This window comes from Aplidium turbinatum, chromosome 11 (assembly GCF_918807975.1).
Source record: "Aplidium turbinatum chromosome 11, kaAplTurb1.1, whole genome shotgun sequence".
NCBI lineage: Eukaryota > Metazoa > Chordata > Ascidiacea > Aplousobranchia > Polyclinidae > Aplidium > Aplidium turbinatum.
This window is the reverse complement of record NC_137482.1, coordinates 9853376-9870947: the sequence shown is the minus strand read 5'-3', so window position 1 is coordinate 9870947 and position 17572 is coordinate 9853376. Positions and strand designations below refer to the sequence as shown.

The following is a 17572-nucleotide window of genomic DNA, read 5'->3' as shown; positions in this document are numbered from 1 at the left end:
TTTAGCCACTTTGTGTGTATGGTACATTTCGACTTACTACGCCTAGATTTTCTCAAATACACAAAGATATCTTTGTTTCACTGTATAGGGGAAGTTAAGACCTTTCATATGATGTATTACTCGAAAAAATTGAAGAGGGGCCTTTTTCAGTATAGTGCTTGGAAGTTACGTCACGGTTGATTGATTTCAATTCCACAACAATATTAACTTGTCTTCAAAATCATTCAACCATGACCAAAATTGTTGAAAGTTTGTAAATGTGTTGACTTCAACCAAACTTAAGTTCTCACAAAATTTGAAGTTTGTAACATTAATGGTGTATGTTTTATTTACGTTTAAAATTTGTTGTACCAACTTTTCACTAATTTCATGCTTGAGCGAACGCAAAAACACCTCATTTTCAAATGGCCATATCCCGAAAACCGCTGAGCCGAATTTGCTGAGATTGGTATCATTTTTCTCAGAATGACTTGCTCTGCAAAGTGTCTAAGTTTCATCAAAATCTGACACCATGGGTTACATTTTCCCTTTTTTCTGGTCAAGTTGACAAAGACTTACCCACAATTGTAATCTTTTTCCTCAATGAGAAAGCTTAGTTTGAGAACTCAATCCTGGCAGTTTTGCATTGTAGACGTTTTGAACCACTGACACAGGCCTGGTCACCGAGTTTAACAGAGTGAAATTTCATTGTTCATAAAGTCAGGCGTTTAACTACCGTAACTGAGTTTCTCGCAAGTGCGCTGTGTCAAGGCAGGTGTATGAACAGAATTAGATACAAAATATGTCCAAGAGACTAGAAAAAATAGAAGTGCCGAGTTCATGTGTTTGTGGTGCGTCCACAACCTTAGGCTTGACCACATAACATCATGTTTAACTGACGTGATTAATTATCATAGTCTCAAAGGCTACAAGTACCATATAAGGTAACTGTACAGTACCGGTAGTATTTGGACTGGGAAAGCTTCTTTGAGAGCTTAACCCTGGCAGTTCCACATACTTACAGAGGCGTTTAACCATTGACACAGGCCCGGTTATCAAGATAGACAGAGTGCAATTTCTGATGGTTGTTTAAATGTTGTTGCCGGAGAATTATTCCATCGACTAGGTGCCTCTGAATGGAGAAATGGAGAGCAGTCCTTGTATGCGTTTCTCAAAGTGTATACCCTGAGAACCTAAGTAATCAGCCTCGCATGACCTTGAATCGGCCGGGTAACCACCGAGCTAACAGGGCAGACCATAACATATTACACACACTTTTTAGCTCTATTAGCTGGTTTGTTTGATAGAAAAATTAAAGATTTATTTTACACTTCCAAGTGTGATTTTTTTGCAGAAAATTTGTGATCAAAGTTGAACAGTTAGCATTGAATAGATTATCTTGTCTGAAGCATATCTCTGCAATGGCTAATGCTCAGCCTGCCAATATGGAGTCACAGATACAAAGTGCTATGCCACCACCTGTAATGGAGGTAGCATTTGTTTGTGCATTTAACATTAACCTATCATTTGTACTTGGAATTATTGTCTAAGCTCTGGATTAAAACTCAAAATTTTACTTTTAAAAGATGATACAGTTTTTATTTGTTGTATGTTTGTGTATCGGTGTTTTCGCAATGACTTAGCCAAAAAATAGGTTTTGTGTGTTTATAATTACTTGTGGACGGATGACGTAATTATAAAAAAGACGGGTGCTGTTCATATATGCAAAACACTCAGCATTTTTTTATTTTAATATGAGCAACAGTATTATTTCACAGTGTAGATTCAAACGATCTGTTATAGCCTGATGCTGCGGGTTCTTTTTGGCAATATCAAATTACACTAGCTTTCGGAACACAGTTCCCTAGTCATGTGCTATGACGAATGGTGTTGAAGTCAGTGAGTGTTTTTTTTTTTTTTTTTTTTTTTTTTTTTTTTTAAAAACCACTCACTGACTTCAACACCATTCGTCATAGCACATGACTAGGGAACTGTGTTCCGAAAGCTAGTGTAATTTGATATTGCCAAAAAGAACCCGCAGCATCTGGCTATAACAGATCGTTTGAATCTACACTGTGAAGTAAGCAACGATCATGCTGCTAAAAGCGAAACTCATTCAACTACACAACAGTATTATGTTGTGCACTGGGGAAACCACTGAACTGAAAAACCTTTCATAAACAATTTACAGTAAAAATGAAAATTTTCTCTGAAATTGATGCCATCCCGTAAGCTAAGCAAAATAAAAATAGTTGCCGTCCTCGAGTGGTTAATGTTGCCTTACTTACACAATACACACTTAATCACTTACAATCCAACATGTGACTATTGGTTCTATTCTGCTTAATATCAATAGCGTGTCGGTTGGTGTGTTGTTAATATGCATTATGGTAAGAATGAATTGTGGAGGACAAACTAAAGAAGCATCTGGTTAATCGAATAATCAGTTTGCCAATTTTTTTTTTCATGCAACTAGGTTTTTAACAAACAATTAACTATGGTTTCAGATTTACAATTTGTTTTGGATAAAACACAATTAACCCCTATAATCCTATATATGTATATAATATATATGTGATAATCAGAATTGTCTGCGTGTAAAATTGACATTTGACTCTTATCACAATTGTGGGGAAATAAATAAAGCAAGACATACAGTCAGTCTTTAAATTTTTACAATTTTTTTTATATCAGTGCCTAATAGTCATCATAACTTAACTCCGAAAATAATCCCAAGTCCCCATTGCACTGAGACATTTGTTTCTTCACTTCTCTGCATGCCATGTTATGTTTTTAGTATGTCAATCGTTATACGGATGATGCTGTAAAGAACGGATTAGCTCCTAAACCACCGCCACCAATACAAGATACCTACCAAATGTTTGGACAAACTTGTCATCAAGATGATGTTATCATTAGACCATTGGAAGTACAAGTATGCAGTTTATTTTATTCCATTTTAAACAGATTTGATAGCTGGTTTTGCTGTAAAATCTTGAGCAATTGTCTGCGCCATGTCGTGAAACCATGCATTTTCTACTAGTACACTAAAAAATGACTTTGGCATGCTATGATATGAAGACAGAAACACTTTGCAACTGTGAACTTCCATGCTCTTTTGCAGTCTGAAAATAAGCACTTCCCAAGATCAATCAAATTTTTTTTTTGTGTAGAGGCCTATCTGCTCTGTAAATTCTGTTTGTAGTTGTAAACTACATAAAACAGATTTTAGTTTAACAAAACAATCTTCGTACCAATATTGTATTAAGCTGTATTTACTCACTAAGTTTTATATTCTGTTTAGATAAAGGCGCCCAGTGTTTATAAAATGGAAAGCCTGGCATTCATGTAGCGCATTGTTTTCAGGGCTTAAAGCGACTACATCCGGAAGTATATGACAAGAAGGAGGAATTGCAGAAAATAACCGTTTCTATTTTATGCAACTTTTTGGACCTGCTTGACATTTTGATCAAATGTGGTGTTTCGCCAGGAAGAGATGAAAAAATTGAAGATCTCAACATACTGTTTATTCACATGCATCATTTAATTAACGAGTTCAGGTAAAATACCAACCAATAATTACATTAAACAATGATGGCCTGAGACTAAGTTTTCTTTTAGGTTTGAATCTCAGGACCGAATTCATGTAGTACGTTATTGCACATAATTTTAATATGTAAGGATAAATTTATTCTGTTTTGCTGCCCAGTGCTTGCCCACCCCTTGTCTTGAATTGTAGCTGTAATGAAGCGCCAGAGCTTCAGTTTGCACCAAGAATGGGTTCGCCGCATAAGATACAGATTGGATTAATTTACACAGTTGCCATAAACCAAATCCTTTTGGAGATTTGATTGATCGTTACATCTCTGATTTAGTGCTTTGCTGAGATCTAACCAAGTCCACCGTTTTTTGTCACGTATACTTGCCAGACCACACCAAGCCCGTGAAGCTCTCAAAGTCATGATGACGATGCAAAAGAAAAACATGGTTGAGGCAGGAGACAGACTCTGCCAGCACATGGAGAAAGCATCGGAAATACTGAAGCAGTGTTCAGAAGAATTGTCTGGACTGATGCAGAAGGTACCAAAGGTGTCACGCACTCAACACGTTTATAATATCTAGCCGCATTCTATAACAACTTTTTCACTACAGTACTGCCATGCTTGCTGTAATTTTGTCTTGCTGGATATTTGTATGCGTAAACTTCTTCTAAAAAACTTTACAGGACAAACAAGCTTCTGGTGATGCACCTGAATCCATGGACGTCGACGACATCCTTTCATCTGCTCTTTCCTCCATCACTCATTCTTCCCGTGCCGGCGGTGATGAAAGAATGAAACCTGGAGACGTTTCTTTGCAAGAAAGTAAAGACTTGCTCATGTGTAAACTGATGGATGATATCGAGGAGTAGCTGCCGCAGGATCTCCAGCCTGCTCCACTGCAACGAAGTGACTATTAGCTGATAGTCCCTTTCGAGGATGTAGGTGTTCGTTGTCCATCATGTGGCGGTAGTTCCAATCGCCGGTGAAGCTGGTGGCCGGAGAGATGTCAAGCGACATGTGTTAACTTGAAGAGAAAATGAAATCACAGGCGGTTTTTTGTCGTGGTTCAACAGAATACAGAACTATTACAGGAATCTATGCGAAACATAGACAAGTTTGCTTATTCTACTGTTATTTCTTGCATTTTTTTCAATAAAATATTGATTATCACAACAGAAAATAGTAAATTTGAATATGGGTTTAGCCCCAGCTATGAACTGTCCAACATCTGTGTGAAGTATGAGAGAGAAGTCAGTGATGCTACTTTTACGTTGCCACAATCTGTTAGCCTACTAGCTTTCTTGTTATATTTGTATGCCGCGTTGCTTTTAATCAAACCAAGTCCAGTATGCATTAAGTGACATTTGAAATCTGTTTTGCGGTATGCAGTTTGGAAGTATGTTGAAACCTACTTTGCATGTGGATTGGAAGATTTTCCCATTTAAGGTTACCCTTTCGGGACAACGTGGTTGTAAGATACGATCCAGTTTACGGTAGCTTATTTACGATAGTTAGTCAGCGGTCCCACTGGTATCTTTCCTTTTTGGGTCTAAAAACCTGACAGTTACATGTTTGTTCATAAAAAGAAACTGTTCCTTTTAAACAAAACGTTGAATTGTTTTCTGACTGCGGCATTATTTGAAGGGTCTGCTACTATTCGGTGAGAGCCTTTTTCGGTGATTTTTTTGAATTTTTTTTTGAAAATTATCGGGTACCGTAGCCTAATTAAAACCCCTAACCCCAAAAACCCAACCCCAAAACCCCCCAAACCTTAACCCCTATCCTCTATCCCCTACCCCCTAACCCTATAACGGCAATGATAATTAGGCTACGGCGCGCAATAATTAAAAAAAAAACTCACCGAATAGGGCTCTCACCGAATCGGGCCATTCCGTTATTTGAACGTGGTAATAAAAAGAGACCGGTAAGTATTTTTTTTATATTCTTACTACTGTATTTCTAAAAGGAACCTTCAATGTCAGAAGTTTCAGTGGAGTAGAGTTGCTTGAAATCTGATAAGTGGCAGATCACAACAAAGTAGTATTGATTGATACGGCAAGCAAGGTTACTTTCCAATGTGGTGGTACACTGACTTTGAACGCTTTGTTTTAAAGTGTTGATGTTAGATCAACAGATGCCTCTACTGCTTTCGTAAAACATGAAAAAATGAATTTATCTGCATGAATGTATTTATACTCGTGAAAGCACTCGGAAGGTGAATTGCCGTGATGATGACAGGTTTGTTTCTCAGCCTTTATTGCGTCGTTTTGCACGTTTCTTGACCTGGAAATAATTGCAGTTTTTTTGAAACTGCAGTTTAAAAAAAACAAAACAAAAAAAACTAGCTTATAAAATTGCAACCTTTTCTGATCAGCCCCGACAGCAAAATCAGTCATTTTACATCGATTCAACATCTGTAGATGTTTTGCTGTCTGGGAGTTGTCCACCTAAGTTACAATAAAGCTGATCTGGACCAACGTATCTTACATGGCGTTTCTTGAAGAGTTCTCCTGGGTATATATGACTTCTATTGAGATACATTATTTTCTTTGCAGTAGTCGCAGTTGTTTTGATAGGTCATATCGTACGTCGTGTTGCTTGTCAGAGATTGTAGGCTGGAAACTTGGTCTTTCGTAATTGATGGCACTGTTAAAAAAAAGATCCACTTTTGGGTTTCTGTAGCTAAGAAAAATTGCACGCATCCAAACAAACTGGTGCACTGGCAACGATTTGGCAAAGCTTCCTTGTTTCAATGACAGTGTGGTTTTTAATTGTGTTAGTTGCAGGGCTGTCCGAAACAGAATATTCTCACTTTAAGAAGCCTTGCTCGTTTTGTTTCATTTGAAATAACGTTTCTAAGTGCATAATCTTGTTAAAATAGCCTAAAAAATATTTTCGTTTTTTAAGTCGAATCGAAAATGAATTGCAGGAAAATTTCTAAAGGTAAAAGGAACAGCGTAACTTTTACAGGCTACGAGTGGCCTTGGACTTTGCTATAAATCTAAGATTACAAGTTTTTCAGACATTCGAAATGTTACATGAATTAGGCCTAACTATGCACAAAATTCCTTGGTTTTATTTTATTCCCAATTACAGTAGAATTCGCCTATAACGGCTTCGTTTATAACGTCAATTCGCCTATAACGTCACATTTCGCTCGGTCCCGGCAGAATTCCTATCTTTTACATACATTGTAGTTCGGCTACAACAGCATCGCCTATAACGTCAATTCGCGTGTAACAGCACCCTTTATTAGTCCCCAGACGTCTTTTGTTCGTTTATAACGTCACTTTAAGCCATCACCTTCACCACGAACGGTCAGTCTTTTAATCCAATTAGCGCTGCTGCTTGCAAAATGTCTTCCATTTATTTTGCTACGTCGTTCTCAGCAGGGACTTTAACTGAATTAACCTTTTTCCCGCGTGAAAAACTATCACGTGTAAAAAGCAGCTCTACAGCTGACCTTTAAACAACTCAAAGCAACAGTTGTACGTGCAGTACTGTATAAACTAATTAACTTTTTTTTTCCGCGTGAAAAACTATTACGTGTAAAAAGCAGCTCTACACTCTAGTCTACAGGTGTGTCAAAACCGAAACAGCTCAAGATCAATGCCTTTTTCGCTAATAAACAATGAACTTCTCTACTACTGTACTGTATGCAACGAGCTGTAGCCTATTGCGCAAATTTCCTGTACCTTTCGCTGTAGGTTATTTTTTTAAACAATTTCTTTGTTTACTGTATTTTCTGCGTGCCTTTTGTCAGTTTGGTGGTACCGGTAGGCTACACAGTAACCCTGATTGGATTATACACCTCTTTCTTTAATCAAAAGACAGTTGTGGAATAGTTTGCGGTAGTTCGTCTATAACGTCAATTCGGCTATAACGTCAGTTTTTGCAAATCCCCTAGAAGTGCCGTTATAGGCGAATTCTACTGTATATTCCCTTCAAGAACAGAGTTTTTTTTCAAATATTTTTGTTAAATTTAGGTTTGCTAAAGCGTCATAAGCTCAGCCAGGCCGTAGTTTGATATATCAGTATGCGACTATAGCTTGATTTCAATCAAACTACAGTCAGTGCCCAGCTTTTAATTGAAAAATAAGAAGTATTTTACCTGCTCCAATCGCAAATTGTTCCTTGCTCTTGTTACATCCGTATCTCGATGTATTTTCTACCAGCTCCGGTTCCTGATTTGGAACGGTGTAGGAGCGGCGCGCAATGGTGTCTGGTGGTCGGTTTACGAATATTCGCCAATCAAATGGAGTTTTGATGGGTTGCTTTATTAGATGACCTAATTTATTAGAAGTGAATTTAATCTCTAGCCTTTATAAAATGTTTAAATTGCAAGATAATCCAAAAAATAACATAACTTATTAAAAGGTTAATCATGGTAAATTGCGTTCAACCTTACTAACCGACATATATAGGCTATATTTGGTGATTTAGTAGCCTAAACAAAAGTTTAAAACAATCAATTAACTTCTTATTTATCTTATTTAATTTTTTACTTATCAGTTCTCACTGTTTTTGTTCGCTATTTACCTTGTTCTACTCCGAGAAAGTCGCACTGATACGTGGTTTTCATCTTGTCTTTTATGATTTCATTCAATACCCCATCATAGACTTCTCGAAATCTGCTTTTTCCGCTTGGCATTTCTGCGACTTTGTCCATGCTTCTTCTTGGCAATTTCCACGTTATAAACGCCTGAATTTATTGCATGAATTTAGGCTAGCATGTTTTGACGACGACGACCTTTGTAGCAAACATCCAGTAGACTGCAAAAACGAAGGGTGTCGCAACATTCATATGAAGGACAGTGTAATGCGAGAGCATGTGGGCTGGCTGCTTGCTGTATGCAAACAATAGTTGAAGCTAGTGATTGTGCAGAAAGGCTGTCTGCGCTTATAAAGGCTACTTGAGAGCTTATTAAAAGATCTTGCTCACTTTGGTATGGATTAATATCAACGATCAAGAAATGGATACAATCTGAACAATGGCTGATTCAATGGGCTTGGTTACACAATAAACAAAAGCTAAATTATTGTAATATCGTTTCCATAAAAAATGAAATTGAATTGAGCTGAAGAAAAAAACAATAGGCCTACAATGCTTTGAGTGGCAGAATTTTTACCATTAAGTGACATGTTTTGGAAGCCTAAATATTTTTGTTTCAAATGGACCTATGATTCCTATGAGGTTTCATCCAACATCTCAATTATGGTATGCCATTGCCATGGATATGCAAATGGGAATAGGCCTACTATTACCTACACCAGCTCACACGATAGGCCTATCATGGTATCAGATTCCTCTAAAGCAGTGGTTCCCAACCTGGGGTTCGCGGACCCAGGCGCGGATTTATGGGGGGGCCCGGCCCCCCCCCCCGAAATTTTGTGAAAAATTGTATGTTTCCGCATCAAATGGTTTGATATGTTTCTAAACAGCTGATATTAGTCCCTCGGCATCACAATTGATGAAAATGGTTGTTTTAATGTCTATTTTCTAGCATATCGTATATGTCGTAGTATCATTGTTCATATCTGTTTAGCTTTTTTTTCTTTTTAATTGATTTTCAAATTTTCTGGCCCCCCCCCCCCGAAAAAAACTCTTAGATTCGCGCCTGCGCGGACCCCCTGGGGGTCCGTGAGAAAGCATCTGGGGTCCGTGATTACCTTGATAAATTTTGGAAAAAAAAAACGAAAAGCGATTTTTTTACTTTTATTTCTCTCTTATATGGAAATGTGTCAAGCTCAAGCCTGCAAAATAAACTGTAGCCTACAGTGGTGCCGAAGTAGGGGGGATGGGGGGATATATCCCCCCCAATATTTTGGCAGCATCCTCCCCAATAATTCAGAAAAAATTAGTTGCTATGAAGTTGTACTTCGATTTAGTTGTTTGTAAGCATCTCGAATTGCTGTTGTTTTTCTTTTATTGATGTTTAATCACAGTTCTAATTGTCTTGGATTTGACGCCAGACAATGAAGGACCTTCATTGAAGGTATTCCGGAAAAATTTGCTGCTAATTTTATTTGCAAGCACCACGGCAAAGAAGAGTCCCTGAAAGATTGGGTGGAGGCTCGATGGCAGCTACTGCAGACACTCAACTGCATTAAGTTATAAAATACTTTACAATCAGTTCATGGACAGAGTTATGTCTGAACTGACCGAGAGGTTTGAAGGTAGCCTGAATTCTGATTTGGCAAAGTATAAAGAACTTGCACGAATTTTCAAGACCGGCTTAGTTCCTGAAATGGTCAAAAATTATCCAGAGCTGAATAGACAATCGATGAGTTATCAATTTGATTCATTCAGCACGGCAACAGCACCAAAATTGGCAGCAGTGGCCGAGTGGTTAGCGCGTTGGGCTCGCAGTCGAGAGCCTGCATGTTCGACTCCAGCCACCCGCACTGCTGTTGTTTCTCTGGGCAAGAAACTTTACGATAATTGCCTCTACCCAGTGATCGATTTCGAGTAATGGGTAGTACCAAATTTAAGTCATAAGCAGAGTAGACAACCGGAAACAGACATTGCCGTCGGCTGCAGCGTGGGTCAGGTGTATGTCGGAAGGCGTACACCGATGCATAGCGCTCAAGTCCGCTTTCCCGCAATGCAGGATAAAGATAAACAAACAAAAAACAAACAAAAAATCTCTGTACGATGCCAAAAGAGCTTACCAGGCATTGTCCGAGTTGAAAAAAAACTCTCTATTCTCAAATACTCCAGCTGATTAAGAACCTCTTTTTGCCCGGTAAGCTTTTCTGCTTGTGAGAGGTCGTTTTCCAATCTTCGTAGATTGAAAACCTGACTGAGAAATACTTTGGGACAGGAAAGGTTAAATGCTAGCATTGTTTGCAACATTGACCAAAATATTCTTAATGACATCAGCATAAATGACAGTGCTAATGTATTTTCAATGAGCACTACCGTAAAACGCAATTTGGTTGTAACAAGTTCTTGTGATGTGTTTGAAAGTTAGCATTTTTGTCATAAATTTGCAAATGTTCTTCTGTAGCTTCGATTGTTTTCAGTCTCCTGACTAGTGACTTTGTCCTATAGCGCACTAAGTGTAGTGATTCTAGTGAAGGAGAGGGTAAAAAGAAAAGTAGCCTATAACTTCTGTTGTTTTTTTTGGAAAAACTAAGTATTCATTGGAAGGTCATAGCTTCGAATCCAGCTGAAGGTACCAATTTTTCTTTGCTTGTTTCTTAATCTTGCAGCAGTCATTCACAAGAGCACAGGTAGCGCTTTTATCTCCACTATTTCTTGTCTGTGTATTATGCTGTTAGCAGCTAATTTACCGAGGTCCGGTGATTGTTTAATAAACCTAATAGGCCTACCACAACCACTAAAATTGTGTATAGAAGTATGCATCCCCCCCAGTGTTCAAAATTGTCTAAAATTTGATAAAATTTTGATTTATCCCCCCCAATCCTCAACTAACTTCGGCACCACTGGTAGCCTACCACCACAGCACCGGTAGGTATTAAAATAAATCTATGCTGTTGCCTACAGTGTGTACATTGACCTTAAACTACATCTACCCAGAGATGGGCAAGATCACCAGTATTGGTGATCTTGAAGATCAAGATCAAGATCACCAAGAATAGGTGATCTTGAAGATCAAGATCACCAAACTATGTGATCTTGAAGATCAAGATCGTGATCTTGAAGATCAAGATCGTGATCTTGAAGATCAAGATCACTTTCAAGATCACTTTTTGTGTACTTGAAAAAAAATGAAGTTTTTGATCAATGATGTTGCAAAAAATAATTACTATAAGTAACCTGGGTAAAGGACTAAAGGTATATAGTTGGTATTGCTAACTTTTACTTTTAACTACTCGATCACTGGCCTAAGAATTGTAATAAGTTAGTGACTGTTGCTATTGTGCCTATCGATTGCTGACGTAGTTTGCGTCGAACCGCAACGTCACACCCAAGGCCGAGGTTAATTACAGCAGTTCTGAAAAATTTGCAATTAGTTTTATACTTTTTATTTATAATAAATAAATAAAAATAAACTTTGAACTGCATCAGTTATTACCAAATTTTTGTCTGGTTCATGTGGGAGTTTTTCTTCGTGTTACTAAGTAGTTTTAACTTTCACTGTATTATGTCAATGTTTATTGTATCATTTACCCATCTGGCAACCTTGATACTAAGTTCAGAGGTTTGCGGTCAGACAAACCGCTCCACACTCAGACCTTAAACAAGTCTTGGTTTGGTTGATTTGCTGCAATAAACCACTTTACATGACCAAAGTCGGCTAGAGTCCAGATTTTTTAACACCGCCATTCTAGACTTTTGAAACATCTAAAATTGAGTCAATGAAAGCAAACATTTCTTTAAAATTCACACATGGAAATTGTGAACAAAGTTAAATCATTTTTTTATTATACGTAAACATAAAGTACAAGGAAGTTGACTTCTTTATTATGACCAACACAAAAAACTTTTTTAATTTTGAAATGGCAACACTGACCAGATTAGATGGAGACTTTTAATCGTCTTTTATTCGACACATATCATATCAGGGATATCTATAACTACGGGATTGGAAACTCTGTGGAACTGAAAACCATTTTATACACCAGTAGGGTCACTTTTCTTTGTGCGCTGCTGTGATAAATAATCACATAAATTGACCTCAAAGGGCAGCAAGTGGTAGGCTAAACGAACAACCAAAAGTGTAACAATCAATTCACCTGCTGTAAATTGTAAGGACTACGCTTGCCTGGTTTGTTTATTTGTTTGTATTCCATTAGTGCAGTCATGTTGTAGGCTATTTTGTTTGCTGTTTAAAAACTTTCCAGAATGACTAGCTATTGGTTTTAGTTCTGATAACATCGTAAACGTATTGGTTTCGTACTGGATTGGTCTGTGAACAAGTTGATGATACAACAGCACATTTCACTGATTGCTGAACACTCCTCATTTACTTCTGATCTGATTTGCAATACGCAAAATGCAAAAGAACAACAGTAGGCGGTTTTTGGACTCATTGCATTTATTCATTTTTTGGATTCATCGTTTTTTCTAGCAGCGTAAATGCACTTTTATTCATCAATTAAATTTTAATGTGAGTGTACATTTTGTATTATTATTGTAAAATCGAATTTTGTATATCTTTTAGTCGGTATTGTATTTTGTTCATCTTTCTGTAGTCGTAGTAATGTGATGACCCTACTGATGTATAGCACTGGATAGAGTTTCCAATCCCGTAGTTATAGATATCCCTGTATCATATTAACAGTGGCTTAATGTTAGTAGTTGCCACTACTTATTTTGTAAAGTACGAGTTCTAAAAAAATGCCTCTATCTAGTAAGTAAACTTCAATTTAAAGTGATCTTGATCTTATTGTTCTTCAAGATCAAGATCACACAAAAAAAAGTGATCTTAGATCAAGATCAAGATCACCAAAAAAAAGTGATCTTCAAGATCAAGATCACGCCCATCTCTGAGTCATAGTCATATTGAGGGTTGGATACAACGCGTCATTGTTCTCGAACATAAGCTGTGGTTACTGCACTTTCATAAGTTAATTTTGTCCCATTTGGTGATGTTTATTGCTTTGTTCAATGTTTGCAATTTACTTAATATCTGTAGTTTACCGTACACTAACTAGGCATATTAGCCTAAAGCAGTGTCTACATTAGGCGCATATGGGTAGATCCACTAACTTCATCCGGTTGAGGATTGTTAACACGTGTTCCTGAGGAAGTTGCGGTTCGAATTGATTGGACTTTTGGAGAAAACTTCCATGCATAATCTTCCTGAAACGTCGTTTTTCCAAACTGTGAATTAGTTCCTGGAGGATTCGTGAAAGCTGCCGTTGTTATTGGTCTTATTGAGTCAGCATACATTCTTGCCGGATATCCGGGGTACTGTGATTGGTGTGTCGTAAAGTAAGGATCTAGCATTCTCTTTCGTTCTAAATAGAAATAAGTGAAAATTCATGAAATATTGTACGGAGTTTAGCACTTGTCAGAAAGCACTGTCTACTGCCTGTTGGCACTAGCTTGGCGTACATGGGAGGAGTCAAAATTTAAGTTTATGTAAAGGTGATTTCAAGAAAAGTGAAATTCTGCAATTAGGCCTACCGCCTACCGGTACAGTGTTGAATACAGAAACTGATTAAAAACATGCAGCAACCACATAGGCATAATCCACTGGAAAAATAATCCCTTAAAAAAAATTGATGGACACATTTCTTTCAAAAGGTTTAGCAGATTGACTATTCTCTGACTGAAATTTCTGAAAAAAATTAACTTTGGCTGTTGGTGCAAATTGTAAAAGTGCAAGAATAGGGTAGGATGGGTTGCTAAACCTTAACAGCTACATGTCATAAATTATGAAAGTTTGCTTTAATTTTCAAAATGCGTGGAAGCAAAGAGCTATTTGCTTACGTGTTTCCATGGCTGGTAATGTTCTTGTAAGTCAGGTTCGAACTTTATCTCCTGGTTTATTATTGAAAGCTTTGTATCTCTCACACTATAAGTACGCTTATCTGTGTGATGAAGCAATGTTCTTCTATTCGCTTTTGGGTTTGATTTTACAAAAATGTTGCTTAAAACTGAAATTTTTTACTTTTCCGATAAACAAACCCAATTCCGTCAACAAACATTGAGGCAGCTTTGCTTACTAAAGAACGGCTTCTGCTAGTGTTGAACTTTATTTCATCGCTTGAAGTTAGCAGTTGCTTACGTTGTCATACGACAAGGCACTCCTACAAATAAACTAAACTTAAATAGTGTAGCTTTCTTTTCCTTGGATATAAAAACTTTGATCACACATTTAACACAGATGCAGTAAAAAAATTAAGCTTTGTTATGTCATTGACGGTTATTATGATGTAGCATCTTCACAATTTTTTTAATTAAAATGGTAGATCGAAATACAAAAATAAGAAAATCATCAGCACCTCAAGACGTAATTCACACTTAGCAAAAATGGAAATCGACTTTTTATGAATTGTGACTTATGTGACTTACGCATTAAAATTTAAGATGCCTCACAGAGCAAGGTTTAAATGGGTAAATTCAAATATCAAAATTCACCTGGGACTATGTATAATATATACATTTTGTTTGGCTATTTGCTTGGCATTGAGCACTTTTTGTAGTATTAATAGTAAGCTTATTTATTGTATAATTACAGTATTCTAATTCAAAGATATAAGATAAACACGAAAACTTCATTTACAGAAATCAAATGAAGTTTTGTGTGAAAAGCACGGATTAACATGTTTTGTCTCAAAAGAAGTACACAATAATAAAGTGTCCGATGATGCAAATACGTATTTGTTTATTGAAAAATCAGAGTTTCCAACTGGCATAATTTTAATTATCTTAAACATCACCATGTTTTTTCCTCTCATCGAAGGTAAGGGGCAATGAAGCACCGAGTTTTTCTGTTGTGGGACTGTTAATTTTATTTTTATAGTCAAATCCAGGGATATCTAAAGAAGGGAATGCGAAGGCTAACAGAGATTGCCTAATTCTTATGACACTACGCTCTCGCTTTCTTGGAAAATGCCTTTCAACGGTTGATAGCATAACACTTATTCAAAATTAAATGCTCATGAAATAACGAAAACGTTCACTAATAACATCCAGAAGCGTTGACAAGGATTATCCAGCGTATACTTTGGCGGCATTCAAGGTGATTTTTTTTTAATTCAAAAACAATTTAGGAGGAGGGAAGGCTTGCATACGGAAGAAAAATCCACTTCGCCAAAATTATTTGTAACTACCTTGCTTAAATAGATTGTTCTGCATTCAACCTAGCGTCGTATTTTTTTAAGACAAACACTGCGTCATTCTTTTCTCTAGGTTTGTATTTCAAAGTGATAACTTACAATTACATGTTTTAGAGACGTCCTTTTTTATTGCCAAATTATCCTCTGAAAACGGCTCTGTAAAATTCTTTAGTTATTTTCAGGGTTGAGAAAAACCCGGGTTTTTTTAAAAAAGCCCAGCCCGCCTGTTTTTTTTTAAAAAAAACCCGGGTTTTTTTGGGTTTTATTGTTTTTTTTTTAAAAAGATGCAAAAAAGGTAGATTCATGCTTATTTTACCTCAAATACTACTTTTTAGCAATGAAGTGCCTCTCATTCACAGTACGTGCTGGCACAACTCAATAAAATAATGCACTAGGGCTGTTGTTGCTTGAATGTTGCATCATCCATTAATTTAAAGATTAAGTTGGATGTTGTATCATCCACTGATTTCTATACCACGTTGATGCTACCGTGATAGAAATCACATTATTGCATCATTTGCTTTAGATTTGAAGGCAAGGAGCATTTATGCCATCATGTTTAAATATTTTTTATCATTTATATATATTATATAGTAATGGATGAGCAGTTGAGCGATTGCTTGGCGTTAGAACAGCCATGCGTTAGAATCCAGAATCTGTAATTGGTAAATAGCCTACTTTTTAAAAATACGGTAACCTCCTAAATTGCATTTCACATCATATTATATAGCCTACAGAATACAGTAGAGTAGTACTTTCACCAATTTAACTATAAGGCCTTCTTGCATAAATGAGTTTTAATGTAGTATACACAAAGTGGCATTACTTGATTTTTGTGTACTGTACAATTTCCACTGCGTTTTCAGTTTATTCTTGGAAATTTACTTCACAATCACATCCTTAAGTCCTAATTTGAAATTTGTTTTAAGTGCCTTGTAGTGTTTTTGTTCATTTTTTTATTTTTCTAATAAAAACTGGACAAATATGATGCTCTGGGTTTTTTTATGTTTTTTTTTGGATTTTTTTTAAGTGGGTTTTTAAAAAAAAACCACCCGTTTTTTTTTGGGTCGGGTAAAATACCAACAAACCTGGTTATTTTAGTTAAACTTCATAGCCCTTTGCATAGTTATGTAGTCAAAAGCAGCGGTTGAGAACTATGTGGCAGGAACTAGTGGTGCGGTACTGATGAGCCCAGCCTCATGGGCGAAACACGTGTCTATCGCTGAGTTCCTGCTACACTCGACTGCCGAGAAACATACGTCGTCTATGTAAAACACATTTTTTTGTTTTCAATACAAAATCTATCCAATTGAATAAACTACTTGCTGTAGACTAAACTAAAAAGTTATCGTTAATGCAAGCTAATTATTGTAGACTAATTTTACACAATATCACTTACTGGTTATTATTAACAAGTGGGTGTTTTTTCAATTTAAAAATTTCAGTTTTCATGTTTTAATTGTTTGTAGAATTTGCATGGTAGTGTGAATTCTAAATAGTATCCTAAGCTACCTACAACTTTGTTGATGATTTTTTCCTTCCATTAAATTTTAACCATTCTTCTATAATTCCACATCTCAAATGCCTCAAGTCGCTTTGCCATTTGTGATGATAATCGATAATGCTTATGTTTCTACATTCAGACCACCAAGAACTGTAGGCTACTAATGGTATTAAAGATTGGATAAGATTTGACCAGGGATATCTAAAGAAGGGGATACGAAGGCTTCTGTTTATCGTAAATAATCTCTGTTTATCATAAAATGACAATTGGCACCGACAGTAGTTTAATACATCTTGCTATGATAACCTGCATTGCGCTATTAGCATCAGGCCTGGATACTCACTGCATGCTCATGGTTAGCCTACTTGTTAATCCAACTACCCGTAGCCTATACTTGCTTTGCATTTAGCCTACTGCAAAGCTTTTGCCATCTTTTCCCTTTTTCCCTTTGTTGTTGCTAGATTTGTGTGTTTACTTTGTCATTCGCTGCATGTTTGTGCAAGCAATGAAAAAAGAAAACAAAACCAAAGTCAAAAACTTTATTTCATGTTTTCTTGTCAATGGGAGGGAGAAATAGGTCTTGTTCAAGAAATAATTTATCCGTTGGGGTGCGAAAAAGAGTTGAAATGCAGTTAAAACATCAACGTACTGACCACCTGACGTTGACAGAACCACAATTATATCGTCATCTTTGAGATATTTATGATTGTTAAAAGTTACAAAAGTAAGCAGGAGGGACCCCACTCAAGCACAAAAACATTAACTGATTTCATTATGATAAGTTGTAAGG

General features: G+C 36.7%; 2 protein-coding genes across 2 annotated transcripts; one reads left to right on the top strand and one right to left on the bottom strand.

The window, feature by feature from the left end:
- Nucleotides 1–1338: 1338 nt before the first annotated feature.
- Nucleotides 1339–5037, top strand: LOC145779794 (mediator of RNA polymerase II transcription subunit 7-like). Its single transcript, XM_082591439.1, has 5 exons — nucleotides 1339–1469; nucleotides 2777–2914; nucleotides 3346–3539; nucleotides 3909–4059; nucleotides 4205–5037. Exons 1-5 carry the CDS (start codon nucleotides 1401–1403, stop codon nucleotides 4388–4390), a joined length of 738 nt encoding a protein of 245 aa, XP_082447565.1. The 5' UTR covers nucleotides 1339–1400; the 3' UTR covers nucleotides 4391–5037.
- A 485-nt stretch (nucleotides 5038–5522) lies between these two features.
- LOC145779887 (testis-expressed protein 26-like) lies at nucleotides 5523–14288 on the bottom strand. The gene is made up of 6 exons (XM_082591559.1): nucleotides 13927–14288; nucleotides 13201–13451; nucleotides 8061–8223; nucleotides 7633–7809; nucleotides 6009–6167; nucleotides 5523–5804 (listed from the first exon to the last, which is right to left on the bottom strand). Exons 1-5 carry the CDS (start codon nucleotides 13934–13936, stop codon nucleotides 6049–6051), a joined length of 720 nt encoding a protein of 239 aa, XP_082447685.1. The 5' UTR covers nucleotides 13937–14288; the 3' UTR covers nucleotides 5523–5804; nucleotides 6009–6048.
- Nucleotides 14289–17572: the final 3284 nt, after the last annotated feature.

Coding starts and splice junctions, on each gene's coding strand:
- LOC145779794 (XM_082591439.1), top strand. CDS start 1,401: ATGGCTAATGCTCAGCCTGCCAATATGGAGTCACAGATACAAAGTGCT. Junction 2,915..3,345: donor TTAGACCATTGGAAGTACAA/GTATGCAGTTTA, acceptor CATTGTTTTCAG/GGCTTAAAGCGACTACATCC. Junction 4,060..4,204: donor TGTCTGGACTGATGCAGAAG/GTACCAAAGGTG, acceptor AAAACTTTACAG/GACAAACAAGCTTCTGGTGA.
- LOC145779887 (XM_082591559.1), bottom strand. Junction 7,810..8,060: donor CTTTCTCGGAGTAGAACAAG/GTAAATAGCGAA, acceptor CTAATAAATTAG/GTCATCTAATAAAGCAACCC. Junction 6,168..7,632: donor ACAATTTGCGATTGGAGCAG/GTAAAATACTTC, acceptor TTTTTTTAACAG/TGCCATCAATTACGAAAGAC.